This window comes from Perna viridis, chromosome 13 (genome assembly GCF_037379345.1).
Source record: "Perna viridis isolate PV_CMFRI_1.1 ecotype Kerala chromosome 13, ASM3737934v1, whole genome shotgun sequence".
NCBI classification, from domain to species: Eukaryota; Metazoa; Mollusca; class Bivalvia; order Mytilida; family Mytilidae; genus Perna; species Perna viridis.
The window spans coordinates 20,526,915-20,546,941 of record NC_142457.1 but is presented as its reverse complement, the minus strand read 5'-3'; the positions used below and the strand labels follow the sequence as shown (position 1 = coordinate 20,546,941).

At 33.7% G+C, this 20,027-nt stretch overlaps 1 protein-coding gene across 1 annotated transcript; it reads right to left on the bottom strand.

The window, feature by feature from the left end:
• Positions 1-7,800: 7,800 nt before the first annotated feature.
• Positions 7,801-18,049, bottom strand: LOC148599893 (small ribosomal subunit protein eS26-like). Its single transcript, XM_088557158.1, has 4 exons — positions 17,936-18,049; positions 14,175-14,352; positions 11,216-11,349; positions 7,801-7,922 (listed from the first exon to the last, which is right to left on the bottom strand). Exons 1-4 carry the CDS (start codon positions 17,936-17,938, stop codon positions 7,827-7,829), a joined length of 411 nt encoding a protein of 136 aa, XP_088413284.1. The 5' UTR covers positions 17,939-18,049; the 3' UTR covers positions 7,801-7,826.
• Between the last annotated feature and the right edge of the window lie 1,978 nt (positions 18,050-20,027).

The following is a 20,027-nucleotide window of genomic DNA, read 5'->3' as shown; positions in this document are numbered from 1 at the left end:
CGACTGTACGAGGATTTTATACAAGCTTAATATGAAAATACCTATTTTATGACACCTTTAATGTGTTTAAATACTGTAGTAAGACACATGTAATGACATATCTGTATTAGACCACTATATCTCGGCATTTTCAGTAAGGATGATTGTACAATTCAAATCACATTCTGCCAAATGAATACAAAAATGGTATCATCAGCGATTGGTCACATTTCAATGACATTAAATATATTGCATACTGCTACATGTAAACTTAATATGAGAAAAGTAGACATATCTATACATGAACACCTGGACTAAGTTCATCAGCAAGTTATTTTCACCTGTTTTCTTTCTTTTACCAAGGGTGAATGAAATATATAATTTCCTTGTTGCTCATTAACTTTTGATTGTGTTTTTTTTCCTCTTATGCTATTGGAGGTAAAACTGAATTTAACTTTTTTATTACATTGTTTTTATTAAATTTTTGTTTGGCTTGCCGGTATTTTCTGTTACTTAATCAGGCACAGTTCGAAACCTTTGTCAATCAACATTTAAATGTAGGATTATAATAAAGCAACATTCGTAAAGGAGTAACCAAGGGAACCAAGGTTCTAGCGGTAATCAAAAGAATAAAATCCAGGGACAAAGACAAGACATGGAAAACAGACATAAAACATATAAAATATGTGTTTGTTTTTTGTTTTTGGGGTTTAACGTCCGAACAGCAATATTTCAGCCATATTCAGACGATCACAAAAAATATAGTTGCTCATTTGCTTTCGTTACTTCCCTTGTATTATTTTAGTTACAAAAAATATAAAGTAACTAAAATAATACAAGGAAAGTAACGAAAGCAATTGAGCAAATCAGACTCCACTAAAAACTGGAACCATGAACCAGGTGCACCAGAAGGGTAAGCGTCCTCTGCTTTTCTAGAAACACCCGCCGAGTTGGTCATAAAAAGTCAAGTCCGGGGTAGACGAAAGAGGAGAAGAAAACCATGACACGTTGAACAAATCAGTTTTCATGGTGCAGATGGATACATGTACACAGTAACAATTCACGAGTGGATGATGACGACCATAAAACTTCTGTATAGTGATGACTTCAATCTTGTAGCAACATAACCCTGTTCCAGAAGCCTACTTGTTAGAAGTCTAGCACAATACAAAAAAGTCTGCGTAGTCTCGGCAAGCTCTGGCATAACGTATGAGTTGTGATATGAACACTCCATACGCAGGTGCTGAAGGGATGTTGTCACAGATAAAAGAAAAATTGACAATTCTGAATGAAAAGTCATCACGTAAAGAAACATTTATTCTTTGTCTTTGTTTTTGCCTTTTTTAAAAAAGCATGTATTTCGAACCTATCAATCTTACTCACGCTCCCGAAGGGAGCGTAAATGGCTGTATTATCAACTGGGCCCTGCATCCTTATGGTCTCAGTATCGTATTAATTTTCCCATAGACTTCTATAGTGAAGTGCATATTTTTAGGATTTTTTTTTTAAAAATATGTAAATTGATTCAATAAAACTTTCACTTATATAGCATTTCTAAGGACATGTGAAAAAATAATTTCCCGCAAAGAAAATAGGGTGAGTCTCGAACTATAAATAGCCATTTTTCCTACTTTCACTTTCGTTTTGTACTCACCAAACCAACCTTTTCAGTGGAACATTTTTATGATATTATGTTAGATTTTCAGTGTGATGTTTGCTCTATTTTATAAGTCATTGTTCATATCTTTTGACAAAATATTAGTTTGTAGAGAGGCAAAAAGAAAATGCACTATATTTTTATAGCATCCATGTTTTGACGTACACCTGCTCAGGGATATGCAATACGATACTGGTACCTTATGGGCAGAAAAAGCATCAATATCCGGTTTGTTCAAGTGAATTCGGGGCTTAAAAACTGTATAATGGTAGCTTCATGTTCGTATACTTGGTAAATGCGATTGAATACCACACCACTCTAGAAAACATAAACTAGCTTGATGATTAAATAGAAATCGAATCTGAGTTTTTTCTACGACAGGGGTGGTCAAATCATTGCACCAGAATATTAACGAAAATTACGTAATCAATGCCGGGCAATTCGATCCAAAGACTTTTCGGACCAAGACAACCCACAGTTCATGACCAAAACTGGACATTTCGGCCCTTATATATATATTTCAGACCATAACAATGGCATACGGACAATAAAAACCAAATATAATTACACATTTTACCAATTACAAAAATCATTACAGGACTTTGGGTATTTTAATTCATATGTTTCTTCCTCATATTAAAATTACTGAAGCTTTTTTTTTCATGTTTGTTTCATTGATCAGAAGTTCAAAAAGAAAGTTTTGCAATATTTATTAAATTCAGTATTGTAAGAACTACAACAAGAAATTTCTGAACTTTAAACATATTTTCTTTCTGGATAATGAAAACTTTGAATGTCAACACATACTTTTTTAACTTTGTCAAAATACATTAACCCTTGAGAGCTTTCAGCCTCGTGAAGCAAGTGCATTTAATTATATACCGAAAGTTGAAATTCTGTATAATGACCAACTAAAAAGTAAATTTTGTATAAAAATCACTGAAATTCATATTAAGACCAATAAATTCTGTATAAAAAGCAATATTTTTTTCCGAAAATAACAGTTGAAAGATGATTCTCTATAACCGATCAATTTCTATTGTATTTAAACACATTAGTTAATAATATAGGTTTAATTACGTAGTGATAGGTCCAAGGCCTGTCATATTGGCCTCATGCCAATGCGAGTGATAGCTTTATTAATTCGCTACGTGTTATAACTGTTATTTTATGCAGGGTAAACTGCCCAGTCATTTTGAAATATATATATATATATTGTACACTTTATACGATTACCTCGACGTGACTAACCCTCTACTTATATTTGTCTCGTAAGGTTTCATTGTTGCCACGAGAACTTTTATAATCTCCGTAGTCACCCTTACCGTCTACTGATTTTGTTACATGTAGCTCATAAAGGGTGAGATAGGAGGTAATAAAGTGTCGTAACATAATGCAAGTATGCGCAGTTTTTCGTTGATCCTAAAAAATCTAATTTCTATTCTTCAATCTACACAAATGCAGTCAGGGAATATGCTCGGAGTTCCCTCAGCCCAATATAGCAAATCGACCAGCGGCCATTACAACTGTCTACGAGCATGATGCGGGCCCATATGACCCAATATGGAGGGTATCACCCCCTTTTTTTTTGGACTTGGGATTTTGATCATTTTCAGAGTGTACTTTAGACTTAGTCACACAAGTCCATGGACTTAACATTTCAAAACAGCCGTACTTTGTACTTCAAATTTCATGGCGTTTGGACTTTACCAAAAGGTAAAATTGTATTTGGGACTTCACCCAAAACATGGAGTGTACTTTGGATTTAAAAAGGGGGTGATACCCCCAATATTAGAAAATTCATTCTATAACCCGTATATTTTAAACCATTTTCATTCAAAGAGCGATAACTCTTGTCACCTTATTCGTTTACATTTACGCCGTGTTTGAACATTTTTTGTTTGATTCATCTTGTGATTACAATATAACCATTAGATATTCCATCAGATTGTTGAAATGTGTTTTTTCTTTCTCAAGTTGATTTATCCTCCACAAAATGATTGCAATGTACACATTTACAATGTAATATGCTGTTGGTGTATATGAGCAATGCTTTTTCATGGTAGGGGACCAAGATTCTAGTGGGAATCAAAGTAGGCGACCCACGGACAAAGACCAGACAGGGAAAACGGGCACATACATGCACAACTAAGACCATAAAATAACAAAATTATGACATACAAAGAAACAAAAGTAAATGTGCGACTCAAACTCTACTAAAAATTGGTGAGCATCCTCAGCTTTTCTACAAACATTCGCAAAGTTGTTCATAAAAGTAAAGTCCAGGGTCTATTGACGAAAGAGGAAAGGAAAGGATGACACGTTGAACAAATCGGTTCTCATGGTGCAGATGAATACACCGTAACGATCCACGAGAATGAAAATTCTAAAGTGATTACTTCAATCGTGTAGCAACATAGCACTGTTCCAAAAGCCTAACTGAAAGAAGTCTTTCGCGATACGAAAAGTCTGCGTAGTTACGGCAAGCTCTCGGCTATTCTTGGGATACATTTGATTCCAAGACTTTCCTTGGTAAAGAGAATTGATCGTTTAATTTAAAGTTGTACTCCGTGTTCATGGCTATCAATTGTTAATTATGTCCTTGTATTATATGAATAGGATTCTAAAATATACTAAAATTCATCATAGGGCGCAACTTAGTCAAGGCAAATACGGAAATAACATTCATACTTGGAACAAGCTTTAAATTTTGATTACAATTAGATATTTAACATAGGACAAGACTTGACCTGGTCACTCGATACATCTATTCCTGATTAATTCCTGTTAAAATCTCAACCTTCCTCAATTCGGGGGTATGGCACCTAGTACCTTATTCTTACTTGGCTCTAATCACAACAACCGGTTTTTCTTTCTTGCTATGGCACCTTGTAGTCAAATTTAAATGAAATCCATTCACCTCACCAAGTTTTTATCTGAACATATGGATAATGTCTGTTTCAGGCCTCTTTCTATAGCACCCTGTAATACAATTTTAAAGCGATCACCTCATTGATAGGTTATTGTCTTGACATGAGGAACATACATGTTTCCGGTCCACAACTTCTAAAATGTTCTTATCTTAACTCCCTAAATCAATCCCATTCTGTTTTAACAATATCATTGACTTTCCAATTCTTTACTGGAGTTATATAGTTAAATTTTTGGTCCCTAAATTAAAAACGGATGGGGCTATCAAGCCAAAAATCAACACCAGCCTTTCTTTTATAGTTGGTAACCTTGCTACAAAATTTTATAAAGTTTAACCTATACTTCAGTTAACCCACGAAAACGAAGTGTCCACGGACGACGACGACAGCTATTGTTTTGCAGTCATATAAAAAGTATCGGTTACTAGCCCCTGTATTATCATAACCCCTAACATCAGTCTTCCTTTTGTTGTATACTAATAGTAACATTTATAGAAGATCCATTCAATTTTTCTCAAGTTTATGTCCGATCACAAGAAAATTATATTGTTTTAGGCCCTTAATTACAGAAAAGCTCAAGTCTTAACACCTAAATCAATCCCTGCCATTATGTAGTGGTCAGAGAGATCCATTCACAGTCAAGTATTGTCTCGACATTAGGAAAATACACGTTTCTGGTTACCCTTTTTGGTCTATAAAATGTTGGAAGTTTTAACCCCTAAAATCAGTTCGACAATTATTCTGGAATGAAATATTGTTGAAAAATAATATGGACATTCCCATGTTTTCACTGAAGTTATGTAGTTAAATACTTGTTTTAAACCCTAGGCCTATGCTTGGGGCCACGTCCCCTAAAATCAATACCAAACTTCCCTATGGTTTAGAACCTTTTAATAAGATTTGATAAAGATCAACTGATATTATAGTTGTCACATAAAACCCAAAAGTCTTCGGACAGCCATTATATATGACCAGGGCTTTTCCAGGATTTTGAAAGCTTTATAGTCGCTTTCGCGTGAGAAAATGACAATTTTTATGGTAATTTTTTATAAGTATTATTTGTATCTACATCACTGTGTAAAGACATGAAATAAAACTTAAATGTACATTGCATATGAAAAAAAAAACACTATTTATTCCACTATCGTGCAAGTATAACCAAGAGAAAACGGACAGCCGGACCCGAATGGACGTTTCAAGTGGAAACAGAACTTTATTGAACTGTAAAAATTGATTGACATTTATTTATTTGTAATTGACTTTGGTCGCCTAATTGTTCTTTAATCCCCTGGTAATCTTTGTTTGTCATTCAGCTGAGAAACCGCCATAGGCAAATTTGTCAACATAGCAGTTATCGCTAAAAGATGCAATACCTCAAAAATTCGTAATGTTTTAAGTGTTTTATGATCTTCTGTAAAAAATATAGGTTTTTTGTCTAGTTGAATGGAGGAGTCTGTCCCTGACTTCCGAACTCTACACATGTATTTTCACCAGATGTAAATGAAGTTGTATATAGTGTATTGGGACTTTGCAATTATTGCAGCTCATGCCGTAAACCGTCAATTATAGACCACATGCATAAAGACTGTAACCCACCAATATAAAGGGTTATACAAGCATGTTTTCCAGACAATCAAAAAGACATACCGGAGATTTAATTAAAAAATAAAATTCCCCGTCTTTAAGAAGCATCAAAAATAGAAATCCCTTTACACTCCTGTTTTAATCAGGGACATACATTCCTGGCATTATTGTGAATGTCTTCAAGTAGCAGTCTTTCTAAAAATCAGATAGGAGATTCGTTCATGTCAAAAACCCATCAAATTCAGAAACTGTTATAGATCACATAACAGGTCTGAGTTTTTCATTTGGGCGTTGCGCTTTTGAGATGAAAATTCTATACTGTACGTGAAATTAGCGCTTTGCAAGAGTTATCGTTCTTGATGTGGTCCATTTGGTTTATTTCAACGGGAGGTATATGATTTTCTCAAAAGTGCAGATCTGAATACAGAAATGATAATTGTTATGTAAAAATATAGCATATATAGACTGAATAAGCATTGTTTGTTGAGTGGGTTTCTCAACATCATGAATCATTTTACTATTGGCAGTGTCCGAATTTTATGTAGACAGGTACTTAAATATTAAAAAATGCTGTTTTCTGCATGGCCACCCTTTGTAGAAACACAATAACGCATCTATAACAGTAGATGTAGATATGAACTGCCTTAACAAGCACCAATACTACATTGGACAGATAAAATTATTTTCAGAAAGGTATTCCCCTTGTGTTGCCTCATAAGATTCTTTTTTAGCACAATTTTAACTATGCTTTTGGGATCCAGACGAGTTGACAAATTTTTGTCATCATTTCCGATTTATATTTACTATTGGCCCCAGAGGAGTTCATGGATAACATGAATGATATTTACTTATTTACTCATTCTGAAAAGTCTTCCGTCAATGACGAGCCATAGAAAAATCACTGTATAATTGTTTATTTTTTGCTGTATATAATATAGGAAATTACTTTTAAAAGCAAACAAAATCAGTGCAGAAATATCTGGAGAAATTACCTCGCTGTCATTGTATGAATATAGTTAGCATTTTTTGCACCTGTCCAAGTTAGGAATTTCTGGCCTCTGTATGTCTTGTTTTGTTTTAACCTTTAGATTATTTTTTTGAAGTTACTTGAATATATAAGGGCAACTCTTTCAATGTTCCTGCGTGTAATGATGTTTTGGGGGCAGTTTCCCCTGTGGAATGAGGATTTCTTTGTTGCTCGTTGAAAACCAATGGTGTGGTGCTGACATTTTCATCCTGGTTAGATTGTTGTCTCTTGAATATCTATATTGTAAAAGTACTTAAATTTGTGGATCAGGGAGGAAACACAAGATCGTGGATTCTTGAATTTGTCGTTTTCAGTGTACACATCAATGAGAATCTCTTAATAGTTGGGAACCAAATTTTGTGGATTGGTCTACCTACGAAAATTAGTACTCAACGAACAATAGTACTTTCACAGTACAAGATAGTTTTTGTTCACAATTCTTTGCTACAAATCTACATGTGAGATCACTTTTATGAGTAAGGACAAAAATGGCCAACAAACATCATTCTAATTCAGACACTTAGTTCCCATAATCAAATTTGGAGAAAAAGAACCCTGACAAATTTAGATAATGCAAACTTTTTTTTTTACTTCGAGATTGGGCTCATAAAGCAGAACCCAGATACAGTACTGTAGTTTATTTGTTTATTCATGTCCTTTGTGGGGCACCACCACTGCCTCCACCTCCACCTCCACCACCACCAGCTCCAGCACCAGCACCACCTGGTCTTGGGGCAGGTCCATCCTGTAATGATATCAAAATACATTGGTTAGAATCAGGATTTTTATGAAGCTAAGGTAAAAAAAAAGAGTAATATGTGTGTTTCCTATCACCTAAAACTTTTGACTGCAGGTAGGTAGGTTGGAAAGAGTTTTTACGCAACTAAAAAAAATTTTCATCTTGTATAATGTTTTTTTAATGATCTAAGTTCCCTGATCCTCTTGTTTGGATAGCAAATGATTAGCAGTCTAAAGACATTTTGATACAATTTTGTATGTCTAAGTAAAGTTTTCAATAAAAGAAAAGCACATTATCTTAGACAATTCTTGAGACATGAAATCATCTCAAGATGTCTTGAGATACTTTCTGAGTTGTAGTTTAAATTTGATCTGTAGCTGAAACTAAAAGTTTTGTGTCAGAATTGTGTTTTATATATCAATAAAACATCAGTTTCTGGTTATAAATCTACTGAATTTTCTCATTCATATTATAAATTTTCAGTTATTATCATCTTTAAATTTCTTTTGCCATATAGACAGGCAACAACAGTTTCCTTTTGTTCACAGTTTCTGTTTCTCAGGTAATTCAGAAAAATTACTCATCATTAAAAATTCGGCATCATCTTTTTTTTTTTTTTTAATTTTTTTTTAAATATTTTGTGCATGTTAACCATTTAATTTGTTGATGTGTTTTTTTTTCATTTACAGCCACGTCCAATGAGTGGGAAATATCATGTAGAAATACATGAACAGCTACGTCCAATGAGTGGGAAATATCATATAGAAATACATGTACAGCTACGTCCAATGAGTGCGAGATATCATGTAAAAAAAATGTACAGCTACGTCCAATGAGTGCGAGATATCACGTAGAAATACATGTACAGCTACGTCCAATAAGTGTGAGATATCAAGTAGAAATACATGTACAGCTACGTCAAATGAATGGGAGATATCATGTAGAAATACATGTATTACTTCATATTTTGATCAAGTAATAATGAAATCTTTTGAAATTTGAATTTTGCATTTGTTAACTGATAATTGTTATTCATAAATATAAATAAAACACTATGAAAATATTGATTTTTGTAATTTGATTCAAGTGACGGACTTGCAAAAACAGTCTGGCACCGCTTTTACTTTCTGATAGTTTTAATAATCGAACAACTTGTCTAGAAATAACAGAAACTAATTACAGGTCCCAAGTTAATGTGTACATGAGAATTGTAAAGTAGAAGCCCTTAATCAGGACTGGGAACATTGTCAGTAATACTTGTATAAGTTACAAGATGTTGTCCAAACCAGGACGAGACGGTGTCCTCAGCCAGTTGTTTACGACCGCTAAAATGCTTCGAGTTAACTCTGAGAAATTTCTAATTTAAACTACGTTTCAAATAAAACGTTGCCCGACTGGGCAAGTGAAAAAAATATGTGCCCAAATCACATTATTTCTGATCATCGCAGCTCTAAAACATCGAAAATTACTTCTGTATAGTTCGCCGTTCTTCCCGACCTTGCTGACCTAGATTATCATTGGATAGTTTTCTGATTTTCCCTTTGCCAAAAATAGATCGTATGATATTAATGTCGACCAATCGGATGCGTCCAATTGTACATCTATTTTTGTTATCCCATTGAACCGCGATTTATTTATGGAATTTCTTACTTTGGAAAACTGTAAGAAATCTGTATCGAAAACTTCGAAAATACGAGAGAAAAAGAGAAATAAAATTTATTGAAGATAGTTATTGTTGTCCATTTGTTAAACTAAAGATGTGAAATAAAAACTCCTCACACGAATACTTGTAACTTCTTTGCTTCTTGTTTTACCCCTTATTCCCGCAAAAAATATGACGGCTTTTCGATTTATTTGGCTTGCAATTAATCAGTTCTCCCCAAGTGTCAAGGGAGTAAGCATGGCCAAGCACTATATAGTGACACAAAGTTCCGGGCAAGTGAACCACATATGTCACTTGCCTGACTGGACAAGTGAATATAAAAGTTAACGTCGAACCTTGTAAATGAACACATTGTTTACAATGTCTCCGATTTTTGTCTGGTCATCACAAGGACTGCAATTAATTATAATTATTCAATACAGGACTTTAATGAAGTAAGTATCAACCATAAATGTCTTTTTTTTTACGATTTTCATGTTTTATTTGTCAATCTTTCATAGCATGTGCTAATCGTCTCAACTGCTGTTTTATTGCACCGACGGCTTCAAGCTGGAAAAATCAACCGTATCTAGTATCAATTTCGGCAACTGGACTAAGAATTTTCACGTCCTTTGGACTCCCTTGTTGTAATTTTCTGGGGTCCCAAATGAATTTTGGAGATCAGTGACCTGGGACCTCGAGTACTAACGTCCATATTGTTAACGAAAATCAATGAGATTAACTTCACCATGCTGGGCGATTTTTTGCCAAGGTTGATGGTTTTCCGTACTCAATTAACAACTGGAATATACAGTGTCCCAGATGGGTGGGAGAAACACTAACATTTCACCATGAAAACATCCTACGGACACCGTGTTTCACCGACTAACACGGATTGAAAACTCAGACTTGAGTGTTAGAGAAACAAAAGTCGCTGAGTGTAGTGTACAAATATACATGTGTAATTTCATAATGATGGCAAATGCTGCTGAAAAAATGGATAAGTCAACATACAAAAAATGACCAAACTTGTCTATAATAGGTACACAATCTTCAATATGTAAATAATCACTGTACAAAGTTTGAATAATATTGCTTAAACACTTTTTAAGTCACAGATTACAAAAAGAAGGCACCATTCACAACATAAAGTGACAAAAATAACTTTGTTCAACAAGCTCAAAGTGTAGGAATATATTAATTAAATTTCTCTGTAACAAGATATGCACATCATAATTTTATGTAGACCGCACTATAAATAATTTCAAAGCACCTTGAGCCAATTTCATCATAGACCTGCTTGATTTTACATAAACTCGGTCTGTAGGTCTACTGCTAATATCTTTCACTGATTCATCATGTATAAAATAACTGTCCAAAGTTTCAATATATTACTTGTATAATTTTTGAGTGACAGATTACACAAAATGAGTACCTATTAATGCAACGTTTAGAAGAACCGATCGAGTGGAGCGGCTACTTGACCTGTTGACACATTGGGAAAAAAAGATGTGCGTTTCCTATTGTCCTACCCACCCCATTTATTTTAGCTAAAAGTAGCGTAAAAGAGTGCTTTGCATGTCAGTATTGTACAACAATCCTAAAGAAAAAAAAACTGAATGTTACATTGTAGCACCATGACAATTGTAGTACTAACCATTCTGGGTCTGAATCTGAGTGGTGGAGATCGGTCCTTACGGGCCTCTCGTGACCTGTTCCTTACTACCTTGGAGTGGATAGCACAAGATACACAGTACAGTAGCTTAGCATACAGCTTAGGCAATGCATATACTGGAAAAGAAACAAAATATTAATGGCACTGTTCTAAACACAGTAGTATACAAAGTGTCATGAAATTTAATGCAGTAGTTTGTAAGGTGTCGCAAGAGGGCAAAAACAATGTCTCCTTACAAAGTGAGACATAATAACTTTCCCAGGAGAAAAATGCAGTTGCTCAAGGTGATGGCAAAGTTGAATCCTAAAACCAGGATATTGCACCAACTTGTCCACTCAGGCAAGTCAAAACTGTACAAGTGTTGTAGGTACATTATCGACCATTCACTAGAAGAAAATTTCTAACCTTAATTGAACTCCCTGACCCTGATGAGAGACCTATCATTTTGTGGGAATATTTCTAGAACTAGAGGCTCTGAAAAGCCTGAATTGTTTACCTGGTAAATCATACAAAATGTAGCACTGGAGGTTTTTGATTTTAGTGAAAATTGTAGCATTAAAAAACTTACAAAGATTACATGATGTAAAATAAAACTATTATCATACATTTGTGTTCCAATATCATTCAGAACCGTTTTTTCCCTACACATATGTAGGAACTGAATGACAATCTTTACTACAGCTGTACTGAATATTTACTACTAAACAGTACCTAACTTCACACAAATTTCATTTACAAGATTTGTTCCATTTCTCGTTTTTCCCAAATTTTAAATCTGTACAAAAGTTAATTTATATTTACATTCAAAAACTATTGTAACTGAATATTTATCCTAAACTGTAATTATACACAAACACTGGAAGCCTGAATCCCTCACCTGGTTAAATTTTAACAAGAAGTTGTCCAACAATTTTGACTCAAGAAGACTTTGTACGACTTATCATACAGATCATTTCAACAATTGAAAGTTTCTTTCTACATGTATTCATCATAGCTTTCAAGATATTGGCTGAACACTGTAAACTAAAGTGCCATTTTTTCACCTTTCATGGACTATCACACTCTAACAAGGACTTAACTGACAACTTTTATCCCAGGAGACTTTGGAAGGCCTTATAATAAAGATCATTTCAGCAAATAAAAGAATTTGCCCACACCGAAGAATTTTGGAGATATAATATGCAAAAAAGGCTCTAACCAATATGTTCTATTTTTAGTAATGGCCTCCATGTTTTTCGACTGTTCAAAAATCACCACATTAGTACTATGCAGGATACTCCAATGGAACATTTATACCAAGTTTGTTCCCAATTGGTCAAGTAGTGTCAGAGTTTTTAAAAAATGTTTACAAGGACGAATGAGCTAATAAAACCATTTTCATCTTCAGAAGAAAATTTTCTAGATGAACGCAAGATTTTCCAAAAATAGACACTTTATATCTATTTGAATTTTCCTGGAAATCACTTGGTTAAATTACTACTCTTCACTTCCTCAGGGGATACGTTTGGACTATATTTTCATGTACTGTTCAGACATAGTGGGGAAGTTCAAGGCATGGGCCCTTGACATAGGATAAAAACCAATGATTTTAAAAACACTGGCATACAATGTAGGTCCAACTCATCATGCTGAACAACTAAACTCCCTCACAGATTTAAACTAAATCCAACTGTTTCTGAGATTTGCATGATTCTGCAATATGACCCCTTTGGACTATTTTTAGTAAAGGTGGTCATGTTTTTTGAAAGATCACAAATCCCTACACTTATATTTTAAGATGTTCTACTTAACATTCATGCAAGTTTTGTTTCAATCCATCCTGTAGTTCCAGAGAAGAAAATTTTTACTGTTGGAAATGTAAAATTACGAGAAAAAAAACCATTTCAGGACCCTAACTTACTCATTCCTCAACAAATCTTCATAAAAATTTGGGCATAGGCCCATCCCATCATGCTAAACAATCTTACATCTCTGCCAGAGCTAAACATCACAGATTTTGAGTTATTTACTAAGTTCTGCACTTCGACCACAAAAGTCTTTTTTTAGTAATGGCCATGCTTTTCACCAGATCAACACCCACAAGGATTTTTTAAAAGATCCAAAAGAACATTCATGCAAAGTTTAGTTACATGTACATTCTGTCAAAAGGTTTCAGATGAGATGTTTGAAAAATTCAACGGACAACGACAATGAAGGATGACAGACACATAGTGATCCTCAAATCAGAATTTTTTTGAAAAGTTTGCCAAATTTTAAATAATCTGACTGCAACTGTAGGACGCAACATGGCTTATAAAATCGTGAGCCTTACCCCAAAATTGTAAGGGTAGGCAACTCAGCATATGATTCTCTATCCATGCACAGTTGAGAACCAGGTACATGTACATCGGAAGTCTTACAATAAAGACACAACTGGTATAATGCCGAAACAGCTTGAAAATGTGTTAAGTTTCCATGTAAAGGCCTTATGAGAGAGACAATGTTAATTCATGTACAAGTACCAAAAATGCTATAACAAATATTGCCCAATTATTCTACAATTTTTGTCCAAACATAAATTCCTGACAAAATGCATATTCAAACATGGTAATTTAACACTCCATTAAGTTCATAACAATCCTGCAAGTTGTTAAGGAAGAGATGTGGACAACACAGGAGACCAAGAATTGCTGAAAAACACTCAAGTTCCATAGCCATGATTTCTAAAATTTTTGTCCACACATAAATTCATTACTGATCTCCATATCTTTATACTACTGCACATTATATGTACATCAGACAAAATTTTGTAACATTACTGCATGTTGCATTGAAAATAATTTAGACAGACAAACAGGATGAAACCTAGATAGTCCCAAACTTTGTTAGAGGGGGTATAATAAAATTGTACTTGGCCTGGGTGACAAGAAAGAGGAATCCTTAAACACTGTAAAGAATTTACCATCATATACACTGGCATCAGAGATATCTCTGACGGCTGCAGCCTCTACAATGTTTCTAATTACAAACTTCTTGATAGCCTTGTCTTTGGGTACGCAGCGGGCACAATTAGTACATCTAACATGTTTGACATGTCCACGTCCCTTCTTGCTACGTCCGTTGTTCCTTCTTTTTGAAGTCTGAAAGTAAACAGCAAGAACGTTTACAATGAAAACAATATGCTGGAAAACACATGGGCAACCTTCCAAATAATCAAAGATTGAAGTCTTCAAATTCACTAATCATCAAATATTCTATGCCACTGATTTTGGTTTGCTTTCAACATCCAGGCAAATTCATTGGTCTAGTATAACTAATGGTACATGTAACTCCCACAATTATTTTCTCAATATATGGACAAGGTTCAGAATTTCAAAAGATCACAATATTGTGTCTATACACAGATCAGTGGACCACCCTACATTATACATACATGCACAAGCTACTTTCAAAGATATACATTATAAATTTTTCTAAGCATATGTATGCATTTTCATGGTACCCGAATGGAGATTGAGAACAAATGACGTTCCATTTTCATAAATGGTAATTGAGCGTTACTTCCAGTTTTCATTTATGCATATTAATTAGGTTGTCGTGAAAACACAAATAAATCCTTGCAACTTTATTTAGTGCTAAGCTGATGAGAAAATGTCTGTTACCCTCATATCTAGCTGTAGCTTTATAAATATAAACATTTATAAAATATTTTTTGTGTCATGTCTCCTTTAAAGGAAATTTCATGTTAAGTTGTCCTCTATACTCATTATCCATGATTACAATTCAGAGAAATTTTAATTAACATTTGGGCAGTCATCATTTACCTTTTACTAGTCCAGGTCAATGACAGCCTTTTTTTTTAGCATAATTCTGAGTGCTACACGCACAGAAGTACTATGTAGCCCTTCTCTAATTGTATACTGTACCAATAAAATGATTCTTTACTTGCAACTATTTAAAGCTGCATTAGCTGTCATTTTCATTAATTTTTGTCATTGTTGAAATATGCCTGAACTTTGAGTTACTTCTACTAAATTGCACTTTTCCTGTATGTCATTCGATATCCAAAATAAAATGCATCAAATAGGTATCAATACATTTATCGTCTTGCAAGACAAAAAGTCAACCTAGATAATTTTGTATGCACGTAACTTCTGGTGACCTTAATCCGTGCAGTTGCTGTAAGGGTCGATTCTTAAAACAATAATCTGATTGCAAAGTGAAAGTGGTTAATCAATGGAAAGAAGACCGACGGACTCAAGCCGTGAAAGAAAAATGTTTGAATGTAACACAATCATTCTTGAAATTAACATATTGTGATATAATGTGGCACAAATACAGCACACTCCTTGAGAGTCCCTTCTTCGATGGTCCTACACAACGGAAAGCTTCCTTATAAGAAACACGGTACTTTTGTAATCCAGATTTACTTTTCTTCTCGGTAGAAACATCGCTATTATTTGTATCACAACCCCCTTTCACTTGGAAGCCATGCTTCCTGTTCTGATCAAGTCTTCTGAGAGCCTGACACTATAACAATTAACCATTTCCTTCAAGCCCTCTATAGATCTTGTTTAAGTCTAAGATTTAATGAAGAAATTAATTTTTGTTTCTAACATCGGGGAACCATAGCTTCAAATGTGCAAATCATAAATCCTATTGATCGGCCAACTTTTGTAGAAATGTTGGTGAAATTGAAAATGAAAACACCTCTGATCATGCGTTAAAACGAATGCTCCCATTGTGTGTTTAAACGAACGCTTCTATTGTGCAGAACGTATTTGAATGCAACATATTCAACTTACTGAGTTCAATTTCAAAGGACGATCATTTATTTACTCAATGTGAGACTCTTACAGTGATTTCAATGGTTTTAAAAGAAAATTATTGGTAGGTTCAGCTTGGATCACAGTTGTACGAGTGCGTGTGTGTTTGAAGTGACACTTTGTTTTGATAAGGCAAAAATAAATATAATTAAGCTAACTATAATCACTTGTAAACAAAAATCAGGGAAATTTATTAAATAATAGACTGCCATATCAAGATGCAGTCATTCATTTATCAATATAAATTATAGCTATCAATTATTTGAAAATAATCCCACTAAATACTGTACATTTACATGTAAACTTTGTATCAATTACAAGTGTACTCATCATTACGTCAGAGTTGATTTACATAAAATATCTTTTTTTCTTTTTCAGGAAGAGACCACATGAAGGCGCAGACCATTCTTACATTTTAAGAATTTGTTATTATAAGAAACAAGTTCTCAATGACAACCTGATCACTTACTATATTCAATTACAGTTACTTATAACATAGACCTATCATAATTTTATGTAGACAGCACTGTACATTTCAAAGGGAATTGAGCCAATATCATCATAGACCTGCTTGATTTTACACAGACTCGGTCCATAGGTCTACTGCTGATTTCTTTCACTGTACTTACTCATTAGCAAGTATAGAAAATGGAATTACACTATTAAACTTGTCTTATTTGTTTATTATTTATTAGAATATATGTCCTTAAGACATCAAGTTCATATCAATCATTCAATGCGATAAAATATTTTATCACTATTTTATTTAAAATCCCTTTGATCTTGCTATACGATAATTTTCAATTTCACGCTAGTCGAGTGAGAATGAAAATTATCCCTAGTTTCTATGTCCTCTTGTGACATACAAGCAACTGACTAGGAATATTTGATGACCCAAATAACCATGCGCGGATTAAGGTCACCAGAAGTCACATGCATACGAACTTATCTAGATCGAATTTTTGTCTTACAAGACAATATATAGACACCTATTTCATGTATTTAATGCATTTTATATGTTGATAACAAATGAAATTGTACAAGAAAAGTACAATTTAGTAGAAACAATTCAAAGTTAAGGTTTATTTCAAAAGAAAAAAAAATTTACAAAAATGACAGCTAATGCAGCTTTAAATGAACTTCAACTTTGGTTTTTAGCTTTTTGTACATGTGCATGTGTAATTCCAGTTAATAAATTTACGGATTTTAAAATTTGTGAAACAAACATATTAAATTAACCAATGAATTACCTTACAAAGTTAAAGTTCAATTTGTCAGAAATATATTGTACACAATAAAATTAGTGACTTAATTCAAAATGGCTGGTCACTGACAACTGTCTTCATTACAAATGTATTCTAGGTACATGTATTTAATAAACATTTAGGATTGCTTGATTTCCGGTAGGTTAAACTTCTTTAATATAAATAAGACTTAAAATATTTTCAAACACATTCGCAAAATTCAAATTTGCTGTGGCTTTCAACATGCCAGATGCTAGAGGTTAGGATGGAAAATAGCTTGCCAAACAACCTCTAGCACTGCAGGAGTACAGAATCAGAACTGAACAAATTTGGCAGCTACAGCAGCTTTAACAAGTTTTCAAATCAACATACTGGTTCGAAATTGTACTTGTTAAGTAAACATAACAGAGTTGACAAGGTTATGATGCCTTGGAAAAATCACTTGTCCAAGTGCAAGCCAACAATAAAGTGTGACACTGCGTTGGTGGAAATAGGCGACAACTTATCATTTAGGCATTCGCTTCGCCAAAATCATTAACGTTAATAAGAGAAATAGATATGCAACTCGAAGCAATTGCTCTGTTATTAAATCAAGTGTCTGTTTAATCTACCAAAAGACATTTTAACTGAAACCCACATGGTATGCTACCTACCATTATGACTACCACATGGAAAAGAGAGTGGCGGAAGAATTTATGATGGAGGCTTCAAAATTTATTTAAAATCACATATAATTTTCCGGTATCTCTCTTCAAAAAAAAAAATAATGCACTTTTAATCATAAAAATCAAAATTCTGTATGAAAAGAGCCATAATATATCGAAATAACTAAATAATGTTGGAACTATATTTTATTGTGCCGGAAGTTAAAATGTCCAACTGAACCCTCAATCTCGTCCCTTTTACTAATTCGATCCACACTATTTTCGTAACGTGTCGTGAATCCCCCCAAACGCGTTTTGGTTGTTGAATTGTTGACGAATCAAGGATTTATATAATAGAATATAAATTGATCTTAAGGACTATTTGATTTTGTGTCAATTTCTTTTATGACATTGTTATGTCAGGATTTTACATGTAACGCAGTGTATATGATTTATTAAAAAATTCCGTGGATAAAAAGAGTGATGGGAACCAACACAATTTTTCAATTATCTTAAAAAATGAAAAATTATGATGATTTAAAGTTGATGCCCAATGCCCCATGCCACTCAATGGATTTAAAAAAAAAACAGTGACACAAGCATCAGAAAAAAAACAAAACAAAAATAACTGAAACATTTCAAAAATACAAAAAGATAAAGAAGCCGTGCCACTTTGATCTTTGCATCTCCGGTATGAACACCCACCCCCTAATACGACAAAAGCCTTGAATTAAGCACCAAATTTAAGATGTTGACTTTTTTAAAATCAGTCACTCATCTTGTTTTAAACAAGCACCAAGAGTCAGTCTCTCATCTTGTTGAGAAGCCCCAAGATTTTAACTTTTCAATGTCAGTCACTCATCTCGTTAACAAAATTTAGAACATTCAATTCCTGAACACACAAGAGTTTGATCATTATATGTCAGTCACTCACTAGACATCCACAAAATTAGTCTCTTTATAACAAGGGTTGGGAAGGCCACACGCCATGCGCAAGTGACACTTCAGTGCCGAAAATGGCGCATTGGAGCACATTCAGTCTGGGCACGAGTGGGCCATATCATTCTTTGGTTCAGATAGGCGATCTTGTAAATTGCTTCTTTTTCGTTTGTTGAAAGTATTTTCCCTTATACAAAGATAGCATTTTTTAAATACCTATTACCTACTATACACGTTTTTTTTAGTCTCTTTATACCATTCTAGTATACACGTAAGTTTTTTTAGTCTTTTTATACCATACCATACAGGTAAGCTTTTATTATATAAAAAAAAACATAGGATTATTAGACAGGATTATCACCTGCATGGGTATAAACTTGTTGCTTCCAAAGCGGTGGTTATTGCAAATATGGTTGATAAACAAGTTGAAAATAGATCTGAGGTGAGTTAACAATATTGTTATATTCAATTAAATATGGAAAGTATGAATTATTGGGCTACATCATCTCTCAGTTAAAAGGCAAATGTTTTACTTCCAATAGTTTGATACATGCTGTAAGTAGATAAGACCCGTGTGTAATTCATTTTTGTCCGGACCTTACACAAATCTTGGTCATTTTAAACAATTTGTTTGTACTTTTTTTTGGATGAAGTGGCGTTGCTTTTTCAGGAGTTGACTTACAAACTATGGCTCGTATAACCCGGTTGATGTTAATATAAAATATGTTTGATGATAAATACGGGAAAATTTCATCATTCAAATTTTAGACCATATCATTTACCGAATCACATATAATCCAAAATTTAAATGATTTATTTTTCGATTAATTTCACGATAGCCTATCGGTGTAATATACGAGTTAACATGTATTTTTGTTGTTTTTTTTTCAAATTAAAATATATTAAACTGACCTATGTGTGTTGCATAGTCTATTTGAACGCACACAGATATTTTTATAAGTATGTTTTAAACTGGTCTGGAGCTGGCATGTCAGTTAACTGCTAGTAGTCCTTAGATGGTACATTTGTGTAAATTTATATTCAGTGTCTTTATTTCCATTTTAACAAGGGACAAAGACCTTTTTGAACTGATTTTTACAAATTAATGCGAAACATTCATGGTAAAAACGTAAAACTTACGCAAAACAATTTACATATAGGG

Bases quoted from the DNA above. Each gene is read 5' to 3' on its own strand.
- LOC148599893 (XM_088557158.1), bottom strand. The intron at 11,350-14,174 runs GTAAATTCTTTA...TTTCTTTTCCAG, and splicing joins TGATGCCAGTGTATATGATG to TATATGCATTGCCTAAGCTG. The intron at 7,923-11,215 runs GTTAGTACTACA...ATATCATTACAG, and splicing joins TCAGATTCAGACCCAGAATG to GATGGACCTGCCCCAAGACC.